The 25,462-nt window shown below is 40.9% G+C and overlaps 3 protein-coding genes across 4 annotated transcripts; 1 reads left to right on the forward strand and 2 right to left on the reverse strand.

The window, feature by feature from the left end:
• Positions 1 to 3,031: 3,031 nt before the first annotated feature.
• On the reverse strand, positions 3,032 to 8,590 carry spast (spastin). Of its 2 annotated transcripts, none has more exons than XM_030107200.1 (16): positions 8,236 to 8,590; positions 8,076 to 8,159; positions 7,919 to 8,002; positions 7,661 to 7,824; positions 6,802 to 6,935; positions 5,792 to 5,885; positions 5,629 to 5,703; positions 5,442 to 5,513; positions 5,282 to 5,357; positions 4,905 to 4,996; positions 4,721 to 4,800; positions 4,595 to 4,637; positions 4,296 to 4,375; positions 4,140 to 4,210; positions 4,017 to 4,057; positions 3,032 to 3,694 (listed from the first exon to the last, which is right to left on the reverse strand). In XM_030107200.1, exons 1-16 carry the CDS (start codon positions 8,351 to 8,353, stop codon positions 3,569 to 3,571), a joined length of 1,434 nt encoding a protein of 477 aa, XP_029963060.1. In that variant the 5' UTR covers positions 8,354 to 8,590; the 3' UTR covers positions 3,032 to 3,568. The 2 variants fall into 2 exon arrangements, with proteins under 2 accessions (XP_029963060.1, XP_029963059.1); XM_030107199.1 differs by having other exon boundaries at positions 7,919 to 8,005.
• Positions 8,591 to 9,541: 951 nt separating this feature from the next.
• On the forward strand, positions 9,542 to 16,316 carry memo1 (mediator of cell motility 1). Its single transcript, XM_030106954.1, has 9 exons — positions 9,542 to 9,978; positions 11,255 to 11,336; positions 11,439 to 11,507; positions 11,682 to 11,794; positions 12,186 to 12,297; positions 12,792 to 12,934; positions 13,063 to 13,139; positions 13,849 to 13,953; positions 14,714 to 16,316. The coding sequence occupies exons 1-9, from the start codon at positions 9,918 to 9,920 to the stop codon at positions 14,843 to 14,845; spliced, it is 894 nt and encodes a 297-aa protein (XP_029962814.1). The 5' UTR covers positions 9,542 to 9,917; the 3' UTR covers positions 14,846 to 16,316.
• Positions 16,317 to 17,916: 1,600 nt separating this feature from the next.
• On the reverse strand, positions 17,917 to 25,224 carry mkks (MKKS centrosomal shuttling protein). Its single transcript, XM_030106270.1, has 5 exons — positions 25,193 to 25,224; positions 19,600 to 19,850; positions 19,332 to 19,513; positions 18,472 to 18,582; positions 17,917 to 18,382 (listed from the first exon to the last, which is right to left on the reverse strand). The coding sequence occupies exons 2-5, from the start codon at positions 19,622 to 19,624 to the stop codon at positions 17,954 to 17,956; spliced, it is 747 nt and encodes a 248-aa protein (XP_029962130.1). The 5' UTR covers positions 19,625 to 19,850; positions 25,193 to 25,224; the 3' UTR covers positions 17,917 to 17,953.
• Between the last annotated feature and the right edge of the window lie 238 nt (positions 25,225 to 25,462).

Raw genomic sequence — 25,462 nt, forward strand, 5'->3', positions numbered from 1 at the left:
ATTCAAAAGAAAACATTTATAATAAACTGAGTTAACTTTGTAGAAAAATGTTGAAAGGTTTAATCCAAACTAAAGTTGATTTCACAATTCTGAAGCTCATTTCAATAATTTTCTTTCTGATCAGGAGTGATTAGAGTTGATCTGAGAGAGCACTCAGGGCTAAAAATGTTGGCTCACTGATATGTGACGATAAGGCTGCTTAAATGTGGTAAAAACAGTCTGGAAACTTTAAAAAAATGATGCAGAACCACATGCGTACCCACAGGATTGGTTCAAAAGTAGAGAAATGAGCTTTAAAACATATCTGACGATATGACGTGATTAACTGTACCAAAACAGCAGAGATTTATTAATAAAAAGCCAGTCTTAAACTACGCAAATATATGACATTTCTCAGTATTACAGCGATGGGATATTATATTTCAGTATCCTGGTTATGATTCATGATTTAACTTAAGTTTTATTTAAATTCTGCCCAAGAGAAACCGCTGTTCAAACCTCAGTGCTGAAAGAGGTGAGAAAGGTTTAATGTCGCCAGACGGGGAAACCAGACAGGATGGATTTAAATCCTCTGTGTGGCTGAATAAACAGATATCTCGGATTTGGGTGCGAATGCTTTATGGACATAAAAGGAACGAAATGTCTCCCACCTCTCAGGAGCAGGAATCTGAAGGGCGGCGGATACCAGAGTTAATGGTCCCAAAGCACAACTTGGGCATGTGAGGATCTGCAGGAATAAATTATATGAAAAGGATTTTGCTGATCTTCCTTTTTTGACGGTGCTGTTAAAGCTTTTTTCGTGGCATTTAAATTGCCCCTTCATTTGGAAGCGTTCCATTTCCATTCACCACACCTACTTGCTCTTTTGATGCCCCACATGGTTATCAGCACTGATTGTGTAATGATTAAAACAGCACTTTATTCACACATCTCTGAAAGATTGAATTAAATACAATAAAAACCAGCAGTTGTCTGACATATAAAAACACTGTTGGATCAATAAGTAAGAAACTAGTGTTTTAATATGAGAGAGTGATTTGCTCAAACAGTAGGCGGACTAACTTCATATAGGTTCAGTCGCATGGAGCCCTCCTGTGCTCCAAATATTGCAGCAGATCAAGTTTATAGTTCAATCCTTACAACTCTGCTTTAAAGTGGGACACGTGCACGGGCTATAACAAAACGCTCCCGTCCACATGCTGCTTTCATAATGGGCCACTTGAAGAAACAATCACCAACTGTTTGCTCAGCCAGCCAGAGGTCCTCGCTGTGTTGACTATTATTCTACTCTCTACAGGGTGGGCGCTCTCCGTGGAGGTATCAAATGATCACCTATTCTGTTTTCCCTTGAGTGGATGTAGTGGTCATTCCATCAATGAGCCACTGTGGAGGTGCGGGCCTCCGACACGCAACCGAGAAGGGAAGCTGTCAATCATTAAAAAAGCTTCAGACCGCCTCAATAATGCTTTGTCTCCTTGTCAAGTAAAAACTCTAAAGATTATTGAGTACAAATGATAATTCCAGGTAATTACAGGCCATTTCAAAGAGATTACATGTGAGAGCGCTGCTGACGGGGCGATTTTACGGTGTGGATTCTTCTTTTTTCCACTCTGACACCAAAGCAGCTGAAGTTTAGGAAATAATATGTCAAAATAGTCCGGCAGGTTTCCCATTATAAACGCTGCCTGTTTACTGTGAGGGATGCTGTCAGGCAAGAGCAAACAGACGAAAAAGGTGATGACTAAAGCCCCCACCTTCAACACTCTTCATTCCTGTCTGGCGTCATGAAAGAAGCTCTTCAGTCATGACACGTTAAAAAAAACACGCTCCATCCAGCATCTCGCCCCGGAGGGAAATGGAGCAGTCCTAGGTGTGGTTGTTTTGCATGTTCTCCTCTTCAAATTTCCTCTCGTGATAACCTCAGCGTGAAAATAAAACTCAGATGACACTTCATTAACCGTAGAGAGTGTTTGCTTTTGCAGAGTCTGTAAACAAAACTGCAGCGCCGCCGACTGACCAGAGGACGGGCCTTTGGGAGAGATCTGGAATTTTAAGAGAGAATTTATCTGCAAACTGGTTTAGAGAGCGCTGTCATAAAGTCTGATGATCGACCACATGCATTTACTGAAATGAGCGGTGGCCCCGACAGCTGGTGACCCCGGTCCGAGTTAAGGCCCGCCATGTTAATTAGACGGCGGCTGCTTATGGGCTCTTGCATAATGTCCCTTCAGAAAAGAAGAGAAAGAAAGAAAGAAAGAAAAAAAAAAGCTGCCAGCTTCTCTCCAAAGCACCTACATGTATGTGCATGAACACACTAAACTAAGTGTCAGACCTTCCCAAAAACCACAAACTCAACCAATTCATCACTCAGCCTGACAGTCGACAAAAGAGAACATGGCCTTATTTTTTCATTAATAGCAATTTACTGCATTCCTCTCTTCTGTGGTTGCAGGCTAAATATCTGCTGGTTGAAAGAGAGCAAGCTGAGAGACAGTGGCAGTTGTTTTTTTGTTTTTTGTTTTTTTGGGGGGGGAAGAAGCAAAAACAGAGCTGCAGCACCATCTACCTGCTGGAAAAAGGCTTTACTCAGCTCACTGGAAATTTGACTTTCACAGAAAAAGCCATGCACTGTACATGGTTCTGGCCCCAAGTTCTTTTTTCAACCACCCGCAGCAAGCTTTAGAAATATCATACAGTATTTGAAAACATGCTCCTGACTAAATTATTGAGTTTGAACACCTGGAAGAATCCTCAGATCGTCACATGCAGCAATCATCAAAAACAAAGACATGAAACGAGAGAATTCTTTAACAAATGTATTTATTGGTGAATGAGGTGAGTGGAGAGCCACTACAGGTTGGCTCAGTGAAGTATCCAACCAAACCATCAGAACAGCTGGAGACTCAACACCACAGATGATTAGGTCTCCTACTTTCCAAACAAGATCAATACTTATATCTACAATCTACCTAAACAATCTAATTCTGTGCAAATGGAAAAAACTTTTCAAACTATGTTTACAAGGAGGGGGAAAAAAAAACCAAACAAAAACTTTCCATTTTGGCTTTTTTTTTTGCCCAATTGTCATCACTCTTGTACATTAGTCAAAGTACAGCGAGCACTTGGTGATCGATACCATCAACACGTCAGTACAGCAGGTGCCTGATGGAGATGTACAATACCTTTAATGAGAGAAGTTATTGCCTGCATTTTACAGAAATTCATTTTTTTTCCCCCAGGCAAAAGAAAGATCACTTGTATTTTTGCAAAACATTCATGAGAATAAATAATAAAATTTCAAGTAGCATGACTGTTTTAAGAAAAGTAATAATAAGACAATAAAGAAATTTATAGGAATTGCATTAGCAAAGCCTTCCCATAAAACAGGAAATAATCCCACAGTGGTTCCAAATGTCAATTATTAATTCTAATTTACAAAGAGTTTGATCCAGATTTTACCAATGTGCATAACATCATGTTCCCTTGGAGAAAATCACAGGAAACCCATTTTAAGCCTATTTTTTTCCTTCATTTTTTTTCCTCCACAAGTGCATAGGAACTCTGAAGCTCAAAACGCCGTTGTATCACCATAATCTTGGTTCCATTTGGTATACATATTGAGAGTTGATGGACTAACACTGGGCTTAATGCGCTTCAGGGAATCCTCAAAGTCTTTCATCTTGATGTTGCGCATCTGTGAACGTACACAAAAGAGATAACTCAGAGTTCTTATGTAACGGTAAATGAATAAAAAGGAGATAAGCAGTGTTTCCAGTACTGAGAGAGAAAAAAAAAAACCACATGACCCATTTTCTATAATGTAGATGAAAACAATATGAAATTGTATTTATTTATGCTGATGAACCCAATCCCAGAAAATTGAGGGCATTTCATGATTTTGTTTTACTGAAAATTGAGTGAAATGATGTGCAAATCCTTTAATACTAGACATTAAGTATTGTTATGTGGTGGTAAAAGAGTAGAAAAGAGACAGTAAGCAGAAAGTGTTATCTCACCTCTGCAGCAGCCATGCAGCGGACCTGGTCAGGTCCCAACTCTGGAGAACAGATTTTAATATTTAATAAACAGACTGAGGTTTTCTACAGAGAATAAAGTACGGTTACATAAAGGGCGAATACCTCTTATGGGTCCCAGTGCAGCATCTTTAGCTAACGATGTCAGATCACTTCCTGAATATCCTGCAGTCGCTCTGTTGTGTGAAATATTTAGTCGTGAATGCAACAGCACACCAAAACAGCTCGGGAGTCAGTACAGACGTTCGCTGCTGAACTTACTTTGCGAGATGAGAGAGCTCGCTCTTGCTCAGTGGATTTCCGTGTTTTCCCAAAAGGTTTTTCAGGAGTGTGAAACGAGTCTGGGGGAAACCAGTTCAATAACACACATTAATAAAAATGAAAAAAAAAATATATATATAAGAAAGAGGAAGAAGAAGAAAAAAAAAGTCAAGTATTTAATTTATGAATGGGGTGCTGCGTGCTGTGATGGAGGGGATGGAGGTGGCCACCTTTTCAAACATATTTCCATGAAAAAAAAAAAAAAGTCTGCCTTATATTCAGAAAAATGCAATCCATACCTCGTCATCTGGCAGTGTCACGTAAACCCTTTTAGCAAAGCGCCTGTGAAATTAAGGAAAAACTACTGTTAAGCTAAAGTCAAATCTCAATCAAACACAATCCGGCAGGTGAATTTGGAGAACGACCTTAACACTGCTTCATCCAGTTCCTGAGGCCTGTTAGTTGCTCCCATCACCAGAACTCTGTCATCTCCAACAGACTGAACCTGAAAGCCACAGGAGTGGACGTGAGAATCACACCGGCAGACCTGCCAGCTGTGGCTTCTTGCCTCTGGAGGGGAGGGGAGGGGGGGGACGACACGACTCTTACCCCATCAAACTCAACCAGGAACTCTGTCTTTAAACGTCGAGTTGCATCATGTTCTCCCTCTCGCCTTTCGCACAGCAAACTGTCCACTTCATCTGAGAGTCCAGCAGAAAGGGATCAGTACTCAGGGTTACAATTGCTATCATTAAAAACAAATGAAATGAAACCTTATGTGTAAATGATACAGACAACATGGAAACATGGAACAGAAATTCAGCAGAAAATGACTATTTGATGTGAGGGTTTGGGGGTTGGGGGGAGTGCGGTGTGGGTTAAGCTCTGTGTGGGAGGGATCGGCGTCATTTGAATATATATATATATATATATATATATATATATATATATATATATATATATATATATGCTAAAGGAATACAAACCAATGAAGATAACAGAGGGTTGCAATTCTCTAGCAACCGCAAACAGAGCTCGTACAAGCTTCTCGCCTTCCCCCATCTGCAACGGTGGTACAGAACAGGTTACTAAAAAAAAGACAGATGTGAAGACGTGCTGCAGATGGAAATTGAAGGAGTGTCGTACATATTTAGAGGTCAAACTGGCAGCACTGATGTTGAAGAATGTGGCGTTGGACTCTGCTGCGACTGCTTTTGCCTGGCAAGAGGGAATTAAATGGCTGTGATTTCAGGCAAGATGATCAGCAGCCTAAAGCAATAGCAGTTTGATCAGAGTGAATTGGATCATTGTGTTGAACAAACGCTCGACTCACCAGCATGGTTTTCCCATTCCCAGGGGGGCCGAATAAAAGCAAACCCCGTGCAGGAGCTCTCAGCCCGGTAAACAGCTGACAAGTAAAATATGAACAAGCCTTACATGTAAATTTGGAAAAATCATACTTACAATAGACTTGGCTAAATCGTTTGAGTGATCACCTCTGGTCTTAAGGCAGGAAGGATGACAATTTCTTGGAGTGCTTGTTTGGCCAGATTCTGTCCTGCAATGTCTCCAAAGGACACGGACGCTCCTCTGCAGACAACAAAACCAGTCAGTACACATGCAGTTTGCTTTATTCTGTGTTTTTCACACAACTGAGATTGATTTTTAGCAATGCTGTTAATTACATCAGTTTTATATCTTATGACAAATGTAAATGTATATTACTTGACATAATATATCAAACCCGATTTTATTAGAAGTAGGAAAATAAAGGAAAAGGATTTTTTTTTTTTTTTTTTAAATAATGACCCATTTAACAATTTAGTGACATAGATAATAGGTGAGAAGTCCTCATCTCAAACTTAATATTCAAGAAAGTCATCAATACTTCGGTTTACAGAACACTAAAGTCAAAGACAAATGTCAAATACCGTTTGGAAAAAAGTGCCATTTTCTGAAAAACACATGAGCTCTAAATGCTAGTTAAATATTGTTTGACATGAACAACTGAAATGACGAGGGCATAAAAATATTAAAAACACACATCTGTGTTTTATTTGTAAAACTTCGCAAACGAAACTTATTCTGTCAATGCACCATCAAGATATTTTCTGACACGGGGTGCATCAAGCAGTTCCCACCGGACAGGTGAAGAAGCAGGTGGAGTGGTGTAAAGACTTCCTGGATGAATTCAAAGTTCGATGACACAAAGTTTTTCAAAGCAGAAACTCTGTGACATCCCAAATGAAGAAGGATCAAAAGAACTGAACAAAACATGACAGTCTATGTACGAATCAACTCAGGAGAGTTTTGGGAAGAAAAATGGAAAATAACAATTCTAACATGGATTTGAGTGTTAGTTTTGATGGTGGGGTAATTGAAAAACAAAAAGTTTAAATTGTAATTTAGTGACCCAATTGCATTATCCAGAGCAATGGTTGCAAAGCAATGTTCATCATTTGGGTTGTGGTAACTGAAATGTCAACACTTTTGATCTCCTCCATACCTGTCAACAATTTCATTCAGAATCAAGTTGGCCAGTTTGCTGTCCACATTTTTGAAGTTTTTCAGGTCTCTCTTCGGAGGCTGTTTCACAGCTGAAGGTTTTCCATTTTGGGCTTTTCCCATCCGGGGGGTCACCTGAGCACAGAGAAAATCATATAGAGAGTGTGACACTTCAGCAGTGTAGCGTGAAACATGGAACAAAGTGGTGCATTACTGTGATCATTAAAATTTACCTCAAAGACAGTTATGCTAGAAGTGAAAGGTAAGTAAGCATATTACAGGTAAAAACCGTGGCCAGCTGGATGATCGTTGGGTCAGAGGTGTTATGATTACACACTCATTCTGCACACTAGCACAACAATAATTTCTCTCTTCAAAAAACTGGAAAGATTTCATGTAAGAAATAAGAAAAGAAACATCAAATTGTTCTACAATTTTGAGGGTTTAAATGTAATAATTCAGGCTTGATTTACATGCATAGATTGCACACAGTACGCTGGCAATCTTGAGGGGTTTTTTTTAGCTTCGATGCATTGCTGTTTGGTGGTTCTTGGGCTAGTTCTCAACAGAATGATGAAGCATTTTAGCTGCTTTAATAGGGGAAACAAAGAAAAGTATGGAACGTGTTCTCTTATTGGTAAAGATAGAAATATAAAAACCTTCACAATATCCTATTATCAGATAGGTCTGCTTTGACACAAGAAAGTTTGGTGAAAGACAGTCTTGTGATGCCTCAAGTCACGAACTACCTTCAATGGTGATTAAAGATCTGAGCAATGCTTCTCTATTTCTGGGCAGTAATCCAAACACTGCACATCAAACACACTGAACTTGACAGCAATTGAAGAAGAGTTAATCACCTTTGGATCCGAGGGCCTCGATGGTGGTCTGAGAGCAGAGCTGGGCCTGATGTTGGACACTCCTGCCACCCCAGGGAGACTTTTAACAGCAGGTTTTGGTTGTGGAAGAACATGATTTGAGGACCTCTGGGGATCACTCCTCCTTTTGGATGCCAGTGCCGTCTCTGTGAAACACCGAAATGTTCAATAAACTTGGTACCAATACTTTATTGAGACAATATTTTAGTTAGGATATGAATCAAGCCGGAGTCCACTTACCTAAGAGGACTAGTCTGTCTTTTGCCATGGTGAGGTTGGTGACCATTTTATCCTGTAGTCTCTTAGCTCGCTCATATTGATCCCCTGCTGATTAAACAGTGAATGTGAAGCTGTAGCACATCAACACAGCACATTAAGCTCATGGGACGTCTGGTACCTTGTACTGTGATCTCCACAGCGATCCCCTTTTCAAGTTCCGCTATCCCTTTCTTGTACCACTGCACAGCCTCCCCCTTTTCTCCTGTGATCACACACAGCAGTGTTTACTACGAGCTGTCACCCACAACAACACGTCAATAAAACAGCCACAAACACACCTGAGTCATCTTCGTCGATCCGTAACGCCTTGGATATGTACTCAAAGGCCTGCTTGTGGTAGTTTTTAATAACTTCACAGCTGTCTCTGCCTTTAGAAGCGTTTGTTTTGGCCGACATTGCTGTCGCGTCTCTGTATCCGCGTTAGCGATAACTCGGACTTAGCTCGTTAAAAAAGAAAGCAAGACACACTCCAGCAAATACGTCGCATTTATATCTTATCAATAAATATATCTGATTATATATGTGGCTTATATCACAATATTTTACCCCATATACAACAAAATCCGTGGAGCCTCATCGCTGCACTAACATTCCTGCCGCTAGCTTCCGCTTTTCCGTGTGTCCGTCTGACAGCAGTCCCCGCCCTCCCGTTCCGTTCCGCTGATAAAACCCAACCTCATCTTCCGGGTATTTACTTTATTTTATTTTATTTTATCTTATTTTATTTTATTTTATTTTATTTTATTTTATTTTATTTTATTTTACTCACCAAGCAACCTCGAATTCATGTTGTTGTACATTAAAATGACAGCCATATGGTTGACCTAGAAATTTCAAGGCACAGGATGTACCCACAAACTACACCAAACATCTACAAACCTTACATAACTGTTAAAAAAGATACAAATTGTTCCAAATGGTAAATATAATTTTTATATAAGAAACAGTGTTATACAAGCACACCAGAAACGGTCTATAAATTAGTTGTGAAATATTTAATTTATCTTGATTACTGTGGAAAAGCTGTTGACTTAAATTAGACAAATTGCTAATGATATTCTTGTGTTTTCTTATAATAACCCATTTATATTCCATCAATTAAAAAAAAAAGCTCTATAGAGTTTGTGCGTTTTTAAAACGTGTTCTATCAAATAAACAAATGAGGAGTAGCAAGTGATGGAAATAGATGGTTGAATGATTATTTACACATTATTATTATCCTTTGTTTTAGTGGCCTGGCCCATCTCAGATTAATTTGGGTCTGTATGGGGCCCAGGAAGTGGAATGATGGAGTATACATCTATGGCATAATTCAAAATTGACATATATATTTTCAAATTTACAATTATATTATTGTTGTTGTTGTTTAGGGGTGTGAACATCTCAGTCCGTACCTGGCTGCTCACCTGTCTAATATACAGTTTAATAATCAAACTATCTTTGACCAGTTCCCGCCCCCATATTTTTTTTTCCACCAATCAGGTTGTGCAATCCAATACCGTAGCCAATAAGTGTCCTCTGACGTCACCCTAACAACAGTTCAAGCCCCGCCCCTCACCTGCCTCGGCAGACACTTCAGTAATCCTCAGATCTAGACTGTGACACAGCTTCTTCTTCTTCTTCTCGGTCCTTTGGGTGGACGACACTGGCACAATACATAGATTGGTTTCAAAATTTTTATAATAACATCACCAGGCTATCTGACAAACAAGCTAGCCGTTCCCCTCCGGTCAACTTACTAACCGGTAACAGCAGCCGGGCCAGCTGATCGTACCCAGAGCCTGTTAGCCAGTTAGCCCGCTGTCTCTCTCCAGTCAACTGCCCTTTGTCTTTTCAGGCAAATCAGCTAGCAAGGCGCTGCTTCTTCTGTCGGTCAGCTAACGCCGAATCCCGCTGCTTTCTTTTATTTTTCCACCTGACAAGAATCAAGCAAACCAAGATAGGCGGCTTGGGAACAAAGATGTCGAACCGAGTGGTGTGCAGAGAAGCAAGTCACGCCGGGAGCTGGTACTCTGCTTCAGGTAACTATCAACACAGCACGGTCCCTGTTAGCATGCTGTATGCTAGTCCGTGCATGTTGCTTTTTTTTCTTCATGACATTGTATTAAATCGATCTTGATGGCCGTATTTATATCTAAGATGTGTTGTGTTGAAATTATACATGTTGTCTTTGTGTGTTACATCGGCAGACATTGGTCGGTTTGTACTAATCCAGCTGATAAAAGTCGGCTAGCTTACTCTTATCTAGTCACTGACTGCCCCATCTCTGTAATGCCGTTTTGCGCAGGGTTTTATTTTCGCTTATTCAGCACTACATGCTCTGATGCCGGGTGGAGCTTTTTCAAAACAAATGAGTATCAGCTACTCAGCATTATTTAGACAAGCTATCCACTCAACCAAAGCTAACTTGGCTGATATTGCAGAACTTCCTGGCCTACAAGCTACCCGGCTAGCTGCACCAGACATCCCCCGAAGCAGTCTGCCTACTTTCATTAAAACTGTCCTTATTGTCGGAGTGTTGTTGCTTTGTGATCCAGACTCACTCAAGTTGTGTGCAGAAATTTTCCTCTGCGACGAAACAAAGGACTGGGCAGGGCAGAATACTGTAGGTTCATGTTGCACCCCTTCCCCCATTTCATAAGCCATACACTAGTTTCTTCTCATTAAACCCAGCCAGGCTGCTGGTTTATCCCTCTTAAGCTTGCTTTGCTGCTTTGTTATCAACGATGCTTTCCCATATTAAGACACCGACAACATTCCCACCATATATAAACTATAGGTTCCATCTGAAATTGACACAAACCTGTCATTATGCTGATAGAACACTCTGTCTTTACAAAGCCAATTATCCTGAGCGTTTGATTTTCTACGGCCTAACTAGGAGTGAGTCAGCTGCCTGTTATTGATGTTGAACCTACATACAGCAAGAGCCTGGATACCAGTAAACACACAATGGTGAACCCTGGATCATAGCGTCATGTGGCGAGAGCCAGATGACCAGTGATTGATTGTGCTTCTGTCATATTGCACAATTCCAAATATTGACATAGATGAGTGAAGTGTTACTGTAGTGATTGGTAAATACTGCTTTCTAGTTTTTCTCTACCCTTTTATGATTTTCGACTAAGTGTTGACTTTATCTTAACTGTTCAAAATCCGAGTGATCTATGTTTGAAGCTTTTAAGAGGCAATCAGCATTTCATTTACCCCTCAGTGAGATTTATTTTTTGACCTGGTGACTCCCTTTTTTTTCAACCCACAGTGACTGACATAACAAATATTCTTCTTGTGTTGCAGGATCCCAGCTGAATGCACAGCTAGAAGGCTGGCTGTCTCAAGCACAGTCAACCATCAGACCTGCGAGAGCCATCATAGCGCCGTAAGCACGCTTTAATTAAAAGGGGAGAAAAATATCTTGTGGACATGTTGAATGGGGTCTGTGATGCCATCTAATTCTAATTTGATGTGTTTTTGTTTGCAGCCATGCTGGGTATACCTACTGTGGTGCTTGTGCAGCACATGCCTACAAGCAGGTTGATCCCTCAGTTACGTAAGTTGTTGAGGTTTCTGTCTGTTGCTTATTAAAGAAAATGCCTTTTTGTACAGTGTCTTATCGTCATTCGCCTCCTCTAATAGAGTGAAAAGATTTTAGTGTAGATCGTGGAATATAAAGCTGTGTCTTTCATGGACAGAGTGAGTAAGAATAGGTCGTGTTGCCCTTCAGTCGTAGGGTGTTCATCCTGGGACCTTCACACCATGTGCCCCTCTCCCGCTGTGCCCTGTCACCTGCAGACATCTATAGAACACCCCTCTATGACCTGAGGATCGACCAGAAGGGTATTCGCTTTTCACTCACGACATTCTCACTTCAAGTTTTTATTTTGTTTTGTCTCTTAATCTCACCCACTGATAAAATATTTAAGAACATATCAGTCAAGCAATCGATTCTAGTTTGGAATGCAACACATGTGATCCCAAAAACAAACAGAAAACACCAATTTATATTCACTGTGGATCATTACTCCAACCGGAACTTTTAATGATCATCCTGAGACTACATAATGTCCTGACTCTGTAAATAAAGCCACTGCCTGAGTTTAAGTTTTGCTCAGCTAGGGGCTGATAACAATTCCCATTTTAAATAATCTGCAGCTCCGAGATGCTTTAATCAGTGGATGTGAATGTGATAATATGCACACAGTGAAATGAGGCCTCTTTTTTTTCACAGTTTATGCTGACCTCTGGAAAACCGGGTTGTTTGAGAGGATGAGTCTGCAGACAGATGAAGATGAGCACAGTATTGAAATGCACTTGCCTTATACTGCTAAAGCCATGGAGAGGTAATGCAGACAGCAGCGGCACTCACTGAACGCAGGAAAAGATCATTTACACTTAGAGGACTTTCCTCAATCATACCTGAAAAATGGCAAAGAAGAAGAAAATTATTCAGATGTTTCCATCTATTTGCTTTCTGTAGATGCTGTAAACCACAATCACGTGTGAAGACACATGGAAAGTGTGATATGCATAATTGATACGGCCTTCTGTTAGGTTGGCTGGAGTCAAAGGGAATCTGTCTGCTGGAAAAGCAGCGAATACGTAGGAATGATTCAACTCATCGTACCAGTTAAAGCATTTCACAGTCACAAATTTCTTTGTAGATCCGTGACAGATGTTAGAAAGTGATAGCTGCATTCGTATGAGAACACTGATCAAAACAAAGCTCATGCAAAAGCCTGTAGGCATCAGAGAATGCTTTTAAAGAGAAGATGTGCTGAAAAACCTGAAGTTCAACTCCAGTGGCTAACCCAACTGACGACGCCTGATGTTTCAGCCACAAAGACGAGTTTAGCATCGTTCCTGTGCTCGTTGGAGCCCTGAGCGAGTCGAAGGAACAGGAATATGGGAAGCTGCTCAGCAAGTACCTGGCAGACCCTTCAAACCTTTTCATCGTCTCATCTGACTTCTGCCACTGGGGTAGGTAGAGACTGACGAAGCTGCGAGAATGAAAATCGTACCGGCAAAGTCTTCCAGCAGATACATACAGTCCTGACTGCAACACAACTCAATCCAGCTGTGCGCTGTTGTCTCTCTCTCTTTCTAAGGTCAACGGTTTCGCTACACGTACTACGATGAAGCTCAAGGAGAGATCTACAGGTCTATTGAGCATCTTGATAAAATGGTAATTGCAGATATGTACTTTAAGTTTGACATTCTTGGAATGTTAAAGGTGTAGAAAGGTTTTGTGCTGATTGTCAGCCAGTGCTGATAATAAATACAAAAACAGTGAGCTAAAATCATAACATTATGAATGACGTGATGTGATAAGATGGAGGCTCTTGATTTGAGGTGGCGACCCCTGATAAGAAGAGGGTTTTAAATATGTTTTCAGATTTTTCGGCTGTTATCGCACATGGATGCCAATAAAGAATAAACACTGCACCTTTATTTTCCCTGGAATCCTAGAATATCCTAAAAATTTCAAAAAGTATTTTGCATTAGTCATAATCTCCACAAATTGGAAGTCGCATGTGTCCCTTGTGGTCTGCAAAAGCATGTTGAAAAATGCAAAACAGTGAAATCAGCTCTTCAAAGACACTCGAGCAGAAAGTTGCTGCCACATTGATGAGGGCTGCATTTTACTTTATAAAGGTTTTTGCTTCTCCGTGTGCGTGCTGTCATGGGGGCATTTAATGAAAGCAATGCAGTTAATACCCGTGCTATAAATGCTGTACTAAGGCAGAATGTCTCCTGTGAAATGAACAGATCACTTAAAAAAAAGAATAAAAAAACAACTCAACTTAAAGTAACAGTCTTCGTTTAAAGACTTGAGGGAGCATTACGTTTTTATGAATTCTGTTTGACATTTTTTGGGGGGTCTGTTTGTGCAGGGGATGGGCATTATAGAGCAGCTGGACCCCATGTCTTTTACCAACTACTTGAAGAAGTACCGCAACACCATCTGTGGGCGCCACCCGATTGGAGTACTGCTACATGTGAGTACCACAAATAAAAGGCTTTTTTCTCTCATATTACATTTTGATGACGTATTTGTTATTTCCTGGAAACTGTTGCTATGCAGAGCAAGAGTCGGTGTATGCACAAAATAAGATTGCTTAAATGGGATAAAGTGTGAGAAAATAGGATTTGATACAGATTGAAATGAAGCCTACTAAATAAATCCCCACAAAAACCCAGATTCTGGGTATTTAAAGGCACCAATGTCAGAAAGAGGGGAAGATATCGACTCGCGTCTCAAGGTGATCATTTGGTTGAAAACTCAGAGTTAAACTGGACTCCATGGCGGTGTGTTCTATGTTGTGCTGAAAGATTGCTGTTAAAGCTGCATCTCTTCAGCAGAAAGTCATCCTCCTCATCAGCTGTTCTGTCAAACTTAATGCACAAAATTAGCCCTCTGGGTGCTGTACAAATGAAATCCATTTTCAAATCTTATTTACACATGCCGTTAAACTGTGACTTTACTCTGTCCAACTCATGTCTTGTCCTCATTAGTTTGGGTGGTACAAGACAGAAAACCAGCATATTTTTCTGGGCATCAAGCATCCTTCCACCTTGTTTTAGTCTCTCTTGAAGTGCATCACATATACGATAAAGCGTACAAAATATTTTGGTTGATTAGTCACAAAAATCTGGTTTTTCTCATGACTGAAAGTTCCTCAAATCAAGGCTTCGTCAAACAAACAGTTCATGTTGGAGACGAGCGAGAAGTTCTGAATGTTGTGTCTTGTCTTGCAGGCTGTGGCCGAGCTGAGGAAGTCTGGTCTAGAAATGAACTTCTCTTTTCTGAATTACGCGCAGTCGAGTCAGTGCAGGAACTGGCAGGACAGCTCCGTGAGCTACGCTGCTGGGGCGCTCGTCGTTCATTGAGGTCAGCTTCTGCAGGGGCCCACCGCAGCGCCGCCACCCTGCCCTTACTATCTATCGCCATAACCTGTCCCAAACGCCCTCCTCCTCCTCCTCACCCCGCCCCGCCCCAAAGCTATGCCCACTATTTGCAGGACGGACCTAGACACTCGAAGCCAATACAGTCCTCTTCTCCTGGTCCCCCTCGTCTCCCCTCGGCCTTTCTTTACCCTTCTGTCAGTTTGAAGTTAGTCTCAGAGCTTTTGGTTGAATCTTTTGCCTGAAGTACAGTTTTGAGAATTTGTAGGAGTGAATGGCTAGAGGAGTTAAGAAGAGGGTGTATTAGTCTGACTTGGAGGAAGTGTTGGGAAAGTTTTATTTGACTTTTGAAAGGACTTTAGCTGTTCTTTTAGTCCCTGTTTGTTTTCCTGACGGGAAAAAAAACAAAACAAAAAAAGTTTTATTGATGCAACTTTTACATTTGGGTTTGACCTGTTTTCTTGTAAATTGCCTCAGAAAAAAAAAATGAAAATAAAAGTGAAGATATGAAATAGATAATACTCAAATAATACCAGATGAAACTATGTGGGTGTTTTTGATTGACTGCTTCAAGTTCCAGTTTGAAAGAGAATCTTAGGTCAACAGTATCATAGCTCAACAAGGTTGTAGATTCTAACAAAGGGCTGCACCCAACCAAGTCCACTAACCCCCTATTGTACAAACCAAAAACATTTATTATCATATTAGTTGACGAAATATATTTTATCCTGTTTTATTATTATTTTTCTCAGTAGTCTTATTAGATGTGATAGTATTTACTCAATTAGTGTGTAGATTTGAACAAAAGCAGCGTTGTCACCTCAGCTCTGAAGCCATCGACATGGTTTGCCCGGTTAAATTAGCGTGCAGAGCTCGGCTCCTGGCTTCCAGTCACATGCTTGTAGCATTCGAGACACATTAAGCTGGGACTGAACTGCAGCAGGGGGTTAATGTACGAGGCTCCAACACTGACACCTCTCGTCCTTGTTTACACTGCCATCTTGAAGCCCTTCAGTTACTGAGTTGTCAGTTTAAGAGACACCAATTACAGTTTCTGTCTCTCTTTTTTTTTATTTGGTTCAGTTGTAGAAATGGTTGGTTTTGCGTTCAGTTCTGTAAACGCAGAAACTGCTGGTTTTAGTTGAAGCTGGAACTCGAGGGCGAGCGGCACCGTTTGTGTTTTTACAGCTCTCTTTGGTAATGTTTTGATTGAGGAATGCCAAAAGATGTTTGGGAAAAATGTAAGTTTTCATATTTATGTTTACTTACTTTTATTGAGAATCCACAATAAGATATATCTTGAAGCAGCTGGAGCATCAGTGAAACAAGATAGAACAAGTCATTGATGGCTAAATTATTGAGATCAGCACAAAGGCGTGAAACAGATGTTGCTCCCTGCTGTTGATTAAAAACATGACATTTTCATGAAATCTCAACACAAGGCCCACAGGAAAAAAAACCCAAATCTGAGGTGTTAAACACAGTCCAGGGTTTCAGAGTCCACTGTCCTGTCGTCTCTGACTGACTTCTGAATTCCAGCATCCCTACTGAAATAACAGTCCCCTCGGCGTCGGCTCCTCCCTCTTGGCACCGTGAGACGCTTCGCACCGAGCATCAAGCTCCAGTGCGGTGGAACCGAGCGGGCGCAGGCCGAACGATGAATCCCCAGACTCACGTGACCTCTAATGCTCATTTTTAAGGGAAACTAGTAAAGCATGACACACTGTGCTATTGTGCCTTTTTATCACTGTTGCACATATTCATATAAAGCGTATTCTCACTTTTAGTCTTATTTTAAAATGTGTATTCTAGTTTTCTCCCCCCCTTATGTGTGCCCTCCCCCTTTTACCTTTGGCCCAACTTTGTCTCCAGCTCGCCCGACACACCAGGAGCGTTCGACCTGTCCTCCCCTCATCTGTTGGTCTAAAATGGCACCAACTGTTATCTTTTTCCTCCAGCAGGGAGTGGTGTTCTGTTTTCTTCAAATCACCTCATTCCTGTAAAGAGAGATAAAGGCTAAACCTCAACACTGTTCATTTCTGTTCAATGATATTTGTCTTTTAGAAATGTTTTTTGTATTTTGTTTTTCTTTCTTCTTGGTTTAAAGAATTGGAAATTACAAGTCACAAGTCTAAAATATACTACTTAACTACTCCCTTATTGGAGTTTTTTTGATCTCAGGTTCCACTGACTAAAGCATCCCAAAAGGCTCTTCAGAGGAGGCCGAGGATTCATGTTACAAAATAAGTAAAATGTATTGAAAAGCACGTCTGCTGTGGTGTTTTTGTTCTCACCTGTTCACAATTGCACACAAAACTGCTGACTTGGTATATGCATTACATTTTTGGAGCCTTAGCACTAAAATATGGGTGCATCTAAAAATAAATAAATAATAAATAAATAAAATTAAAAAAAAAATGCTGGGAGGCAAGAAAGTGTGAACAGCATGTTCCTCTCTCACTCCATGATGGAAATTGCAGCTGGTGTTGTGCATACAATCACAAGACACAAAATTAAAGGAACCGTTTTCACAATGAGGAAAATCTTTCATTCAAAGAGAAACACATTGAAGGACTTCAGGAAGTCATATAAAGTTAGAAAAAATATATTTACAACTGTAATTAATCCTAATTTATTATATCCAGGATTCCAATCATAATCCCGATTTTGGATATATTTTGAAAAGCGCTGTTTCATTGGTGGATTTATTCTTGCACTGATTGACAACTCCAAAAGTGCCAGAGCAGTGGACTCCCTGTGCCTCATCCTGAGGACTGGTTTTCCCGTCAGGAACTTTCATTAAGTTTGTAAAATCACACTTTAAAGATGAATCATCTACATCATTAACATTTGTTACACTTAAACTAAACTACTATTTGAACCTTTTTTAATTCATTCTTCATAATTTTGTTCAAGCATTTGAGGAAATCAAAGTAATTTTACAAAATTTGTTTGCAACTCAAGTGTTCATCATATGAGGGCATTAATCAGACAACACACGCTCACAAAGAATGTTTTCACTTTATTGCATCTTTAAAAAAAAGTTTGGAAAAACAGACTTTGGTCCTCATTTGGATTATCTTGATCCTACAGCTAGTTCACATCTTGAATTATATATCTGACATCCAGTGCAATATTAGCGGTTTCTACAGCAACATGTAATGCATTGAGTTTAGCTGTGAAAGAGTCCAGCACACACGGCTGCACAGGAGCGTCTCTCAACAGCGGTGCAGGACAGAAGTCTGAATATTCCGTGTTTAGATGAGTCCACTTCCTGTTTGAGTTACTCCTCACCAGCCCACAGCCACACGAGTCCGAGCTCTCCTCCAAACATTCCTCCGTCACATCTGCAGGGAGAATCCAGTGGTGAGCATGAGTCAGATCGATAGAAGAAACTCTGCCGTCATGCTCCAGTGCTCTGGCGACAGACTCCAGCGATTTGCAGAAGATGTCCACACCAAGAAGGTACTCCGCCTGAGAGCAGCCGAGCAGAGACGCCACCTCTGGAAGCTGCTTCTTGCTCTGAAATCATGAAGTTTAGTGTTGAAATAGAAATTGCAGTGAGGATACATGAAATTAGTGAAACTGAAAGACTAAATATTGGATCTCACCTTGTGTCTGACATAAGCAGCAAGGTGGGTCTCAGTACAGCCGCCTCCCAGCAAGGTGAATGGTTCCTTTAGGGTGAGCCTCAACACGTGTTCTGTCTTCTGGCACACCACCTTTTTCAGAAAACACATCCAATAATACAAGTTAAGTTCATCTGTTATTTGAAATCAGATTCTAAAATGTGAAAATGTGTTTCCAAACAGGTTTAACCTCCTCTGATGGATGTTCAAGACTATATTCTGGAGTGGTTAACACTGTTTTGAGTATGTGTCGGGCTTGGGGTCATTTATCCTGTGGGGTTTTCTTCTGGTATTCTAGTTTCCTATCACAGTCCTGAAACAATCATTTAGTGGTGACTGGTATCTCTAAACTGTTGTGAGTACGACACTTTCTGTCTGTGTGTGAACTGGTGACCTGATGGTGAAGCCTGTCTTTGCTCAGAATCAGTTGGGACTGGCTTTAGTTCTCTGTTAGTTACAGAAGAAGTGTAGAAGATGGATAATGCTGGAACTGTTTCTTTTTTAGTTCCAACAGAAAATGACATCTTGATGTAGTTTTATTCATATATTCTACAAAATAATGTTTCCTGTGACTGTGCATTTTAAAGAGAGGGTGATGAAGCCATCTGGTGCTACCAATCTGTTACTGAAAAATACAGTATTATTCATTTATCTGTTATGTAACAATGTAACAAGTACATTGATAACAGTTTATCCTGTTGCATGGGTAACAGAAACTATTTCACATTCATCCACAGCTGATTGAACCAAAAACCTTTTTGCTGCATGTTCTGCTGCTTCTGTAGAAATTACCAACAATTTACTGTGTGTAGTGGAAAAACTTGGTTACTACTTTATCTTACCTTGAGCTCGCTTAACATTGTCTCATTTCTGTGGCAGAGGATCATGGTGCAGATTGCTGACTCCCCAACAGGCTGTAAATGCAACATGGTCTTGGATCCAAACTCCTTGATGCTGAGATCCTTCACCTTCCCATAGGCCTCGGGTGGGATTGTGGTCTGTAGTGTGGCAATAGCCTTGGCACCTATTTGTTCAAGTACATAATCAATACAATATTTAGTTCAGAGGATGTTTGACAGTAGTCAACAAGTGGACACCCTTCCTACCCACCTGTCAGCTGAGCAAGTGGCTCCATGAGTGAGATTCCCAGTCTTTCTATCACAGTGATTCCGTGAGTCCTCAGGTATTGCTGTAACACTGGGTGTATTACCTTCTGACACACAAAGACCTTCACTTCGGCCTTGATCACTCGCTTGCCGAAGTCTAAAAGTTGATCCAGAATCTGTGAGTCTGTGTCTATGCCTGGGTGCACCTCGATGACCCCTTCCTGCAGCTCAGACAGGTCCCCAGCAAGTGATGAACTAAACAACACCATAAGCATTGGATTAGTCGAATGACTGTGCTCCTCAATGGTTTGAAAGCCACTGGGCATTTCTACCAACAAACCTGGAAACACTGCAGAGCTGAGCACAGATTGGCCCTCAACTGAGACAGTCAATGTTCTGCCAAGGGTGACTGTACCCGGGCTGCTGCAGGGAACAGTGAGCAGAAAAGCGTGCACGGCCAGTTTGCTTATATGAAGCATCTCTGGCTTTGTCAGTACACATGCTGGTTTGCTGGAGATGATGCTGTGAGCTAATGTGATCAAGTTTTGGCTGCTACAGAAGTCAAGCTTCACTTTACAAGCACAGTCTTCCTGATGTAGGTAGCTCGTGCACACAGACAGCAAGTGCTTGTTCAGTTTAATAGCCAGGTTTTTTCTAATACTACACTGTTGTGCTCGTTCAATAAGAGCCAAACAAAAGATGGCAGCAAACAAACCGCAGTCACTGAAGCGAGAACCGTGGCTGTGAATGGACGCTTTAATCAGATTGATGAGAGGCTGCGAGGAATGAATCGTTGGAAGAAGAACGGAGGCGGATGAAGTGGTGACAACGTGCCCCCCGATACTGTTATGGATTTGTTTGAGTCTCCCTGACGGACCGAAACACGAAGTCAGAAGCTTCCTCAGTAAATTCAGCTTCTGACAGACGTCCGTGTCATCTAGAGGAAGGTCCGTACAGACAGCCGGGGACTTTTTCACGAGTCGAGACATGACAGGAGCTGCGCCTTATCCTTCTCACGACCAAACCACACCGAAGCCGCTTGACATTATACATTCATACCATCAAAATCGACCGCAAAAATGATGACAATTTCCAATTAGACAAATACTCGCTGTACACGCTGCCTTTCTTTCGACCATGTCTCTAAGAGTGCCTATCACACTGCCTTACATAAATTAAACTCGTTTGTAATTTCATATTTCTCAAGCGTCTATCACACACAATAAAATGACATTATTTAATTACTTGGATAAGTTTTATCTGTTTGAAAGATGACATGATATAATATGGCAAGGTAAAAGTTTCATATTTATACAGGCTTCATCGCGGCACGACTAGTTGTCATGGTTACAGTTAGCGTCAGGTCCTTGTATGGTCCTATCTAATAAATGGTCGCCGGTTCTTACGTTCCTCAGTGGTCGGTGGCGTCAAAGCACTTAATCGCGTCTAAATCTGCATTAACTCAGCGTTAGAGCAACAGGCAGCCAGTTACTCTAACTATATCGTATTAAAATCCTGAAGTAAATGCAAAATTCTCTTCCTGATTTCGTAGTGTTGGACTACAAATATACGGTGACGTCATCTCTCGTGGCCTCGTTTGACAAAACATTCAAAAGTGTTGGCGGTATGTAATTATATTTTAAAATCTGTAATGTGTTTAATCAGACTCGTCCACTTTTACTGTTTCTTTATGTCGTCGTTTGTGATAGGTGGCTGAACGTTAGCAGATATTTCCATGTTCTGATAAAAATGAACAGAATCGACAAAGTAATTGGTTTTATTACTTTGTATTTCTGTCCGACGCGTTTGGATAGTGGGTGAGCGCTCCCGATTGTGCTTCGCATATAATGGATCCCTACAGTTTGGAGACATCTGTGTAAAATAACCATATTGCAAAAATTCGATCCAATGCGGAAGTATAAACCTGTGTGATCGACAGGATAGCGACCACTGCATACTAATGCGTTTTGTTAAAATGCGCAAAGCGACTGACGGATCTTTGAGCAATTAACATATCAGTTATTTACACAATCTGCAGATCGCCCAAAAGTGCTTTACATGTAGACTAGATATGGTGCCTTGGAGTGACACCATCATATGTATCATATGTTATATTTAATGTGTGAACCTTCTGGCATTGTTGCAAGGCCACAATGTTCCATTCAAGGCCATACGTTTGTTTTCAGGTGAAACAACCTGTTAATCACACAGAAATGGCACCGCACAAATTTGTCATCAAGGTAAGAAACCAACAACATTCATCCATTCATTCGTCCGTTCATTCATTGATCCATCTTCTGTAGCACCTGATTCTATGCATGGTCACTGGGCACTGGAGCCAGTCCCAGCTGGCTCTGGGTGAGGGTAGGATTGTGGGCAGGTCAGTTTAAGGTCACCAATTAACCTGGCATGCATGCTTTTTTGCACTGTGAGAGGAAACTTAAGTACCTGGAGGAAACCCACACAAATTCTAGGAGAACATGGAAACTCCACATGAAAAGGCACAGCTGGTACAGTCTTTGGTTCCTACATTTTGATTTCTGCTTAAAATACCAATGACACAAGCAAAATAGCACAAATTCTTTGTTGTATTATGCTCACAGCATGTCACTCTGTCTTTTCCTAAGTCAGGGTATTTTTTTTTTTTGATTTGCTCTTTTTCCTGAAAAAAGGGGATAAGAGAGAAAAAAATTCCATGTTGATGGATTATAGGACACTGAAGGTCCTCTTTAGGAGCGTGTGGATGAATTTTCCGAATCCTTCTCCTTTGCTTCTTTATATGACTGGTCTTGTGGTGACTAGGTACGAGCCCAGCTATGGGCAAAGGTAGGATGCATCCTGGAAAAATTGCTACTCCATCACGGGGCAAACATAGAGAGGAAGACAATCACACACTGTTATATTCACACATTAAAACAAATAACAGCCACCAGTTCACTTAATACGCATGTTTTTGTACTTTAGGATTAAATTACAATACTTGTGGAAAAGCCATGCATGCATATGAAGAATATATTCTCTCCACAAAGAGATTTCCAAGCTGAAATCAAGCTGATGTCATTTGGAGTACAAATGGAGAAGTTAGTCACAAAATTTCTCTTTAAATAATGCTCATCTGGAGACAATTTTTGTAATGGCCCTCATCCCATTTCCTTACATACATCCATTAAACGTATTTGAAATTGTATATTTCCTAAATTTCCACCAGATACACTTCTATAACGTAATGGAATGTGAATCATCAGGAAACATTATGAATTGATTTGTTGAGGTTATAGTTTGATATTTTTTCAGGCTTCACATAAAGACGCACAACTAGTTTCCACCGTAAGAGTTGCCATGGAGTCCTGAGGCGTACACAATACGTATCTAATTCAGTGTGTCTTTCATTCAACAAGATGTAATCAGTTAAGAGATTGTATTCTGAGATTCATTTAGTTTTGTAGAAACACTTATTAGGAAAGAAAGATGGTTAACCATAAATTCTGGTTGCAAAAAGTAATTGAAACAATATTTTACCAACACATCTCATGTGTAATAAAAGTAAGTGATAATATTGTAAGTGATAATAATCCTTCGCTGTATGGAAGTACTTGTGTTGTGTTGAGTGGTGAGAAAGCGGCTATCCGAGGCACTTGACCTTTATGAGGAGAAATTTGGGGTTTATTGGCTCTGCCAGAGGACACTCCAGGGCCTGGGACAGACGGAGACTGGAACCAGCAACTTTTGGATTGGGAAAAACCTGATCTATTGCCTCAGTGAAAGCCGCCCCATGTCTGTCGGTAAACCATTATAATATGTTTCTCAGCGAAGTACCCTTTCTTGCATTTTCCAATAACCACAGGGCCTCATAATTATTCCAAAGAGAGATTTTCCTGCATGAAGAAAATGATAAATCTGCTTTTGAGATCTCTACAGTTGTTTTACTGCCAAACACTTCTTCCACTAAGTGGTGTGTGTTATTATGGTCAATTTCAAACCTCTAAAAACTGTTGTGCAGTTGTGGCAACCATGCAACAGAGGGATACAGGATGTTCCTGCTTTTCTCATATTTGGACTGTCACTGTTCTCCAGCATTGTCAGTCACCTTTCCCTTTTGTCATTGTTTTTCCCTCCCTGGAGCACTTTGTCCACTAGAGGGAACTACAGACACGTGTTTGAGCCGTCAGGTCTCTATGATGTTGTTCATTTTCTGAAGAAAAAAAAAAGAGGTTTTCAGAAGTTCTGGTCACTGTTTGCAAATCTCAGACAACTTCCTCCCTGAGAGCATTTTGTTAATGGACACAACCTGGCTGTGCACAGGAAACTCTTTTTTTTTTTTTTTTTTCAAAGTCAAGCTGTTCATCCTCTGTCAGAAATAATGCACATCAGATGTTTTTGTTAAGTGTAGGGAAAGCCGCTGGTCTCTCTTTTGTTGATGTTTCATTTATTGAGAGTTTCGGATGAGGGCTGCATACATTTGCGCTGATCTCTCACATCCTCCGTAATGCCATGTGTGCCTAGTTGACCAGATATTGCATTCACTCCCTTTTATTTGTTTCATATGCATGCCTGCATGCTGGCTGCCCCGCCACCCCCCCTCGACTGGCTGTGGGAGAGCAAAACCCTGGAGGTTCATGGAAGGTTTCTTCCCACTGGGCACGTAATGATACTGTTTTGTTACTCTGCCTGAAAAAAATCCACACGGCCCTTACCATGCTTAACCAACTGCTCACATGTCAGAGGATCGGTCACATGGAGCCTTTCTTTCACACACCTAACACCACTGATTATTAATCCATGAGTGGGCATCTTTAAGAATATAAAGGAAGAATCTGCAGTGCTTTCCCAGATTCACGTTGCAATCTCATCCTGGACTCTTGCTCAGAGAAGAGGGATTATCAAAGCAATTCTGAGTTATGTTGGCGGATTCGCCATGCCATGTTTAGTAGGCTGCTCAGCGCTTTGTTTTATAGTCCTTTCTCCTGAAATGTTTTCAAAGCGGTTCCCTCCGTCGTCCGTGGAACTGCAGGAGGTGCTGGTATGCTCCTTCTTAAAGAGGCTTAGACGATATAGTGACCTGCCACTTCTCAGACCTCCCCAAAAGGGCCCGCAGGCTAAAACACTGATCCGCTGAAGCATTTGCTGTCTGCCAGGACATTACTGCCGTCGAGCCCCGCAATCTGCCTTCTATTAGCAATATGCACTGTGGACTCTCTAACCATCTAATGCACTAGGTTGAGACAGAGACCGAAATGTTTAAAGAATAAAACGTTTGAGGTATCACAGAACAGTTATTTGTCAGGGGTTTGTGTGCTGTTTAGTGTTGTCAGTCAGTAGATGAGCTCATAACGGACCACACACCATGCCTCCTGTACAAAACTGTTGCATTTTCTGATTAGAGACTTTTACACACTTTCCAACTTCCCTCAAGAAAGTGACAAGCGTTATATATAAAAAAAAAAAATCTGCCTAAGCTTGCGTCTCAGCACTGCCCTATATTGCAGCACAGAATTCACATTTCCTAATGAGGAAAAACACTCCTCGGCTTGCTATTTCTGTCTATCCACCATTTTCTCCCGGATGCATCTGCAAGAGCTTTGTTTGCAGAGTGTTACCTGGAGATATTCCTGTCTGTTCTTGCCGCTTGAATTCCACTCCTGGGTTGTGTCTCTTTTTATCATCAAATAAAGAGGACTCAGGTGTGCTAACAGTCACCTGAATGAACGAAAAGTTGTGCAGAAAATGCCTCCTTGCTCTGTCTGTAAGTAATAGTCGTTCCACTAATAAGTTTTACTGCTTAGTGTCTGAAAGTTTGAGAACTCCGAAAGAAGAATTTCCTTTTTAATTTGGTTAAAGGGGGGAAACCCAGGTGACTCAGAGCACAG

The sequence above is a fragment of the Salarias fasciatus genome, chromosome 13, assembly GCF_902148845.1.
Source record: "Salarias fasciatus chromosome 13, fSalaFa1.1, whole genome shotgun sequence".
NCBI lineage: Eukaryota > Metazoa > Chordata > Actinopteri > Blenniiformes > Blenniidae > Salarias > Salarias fasciatus.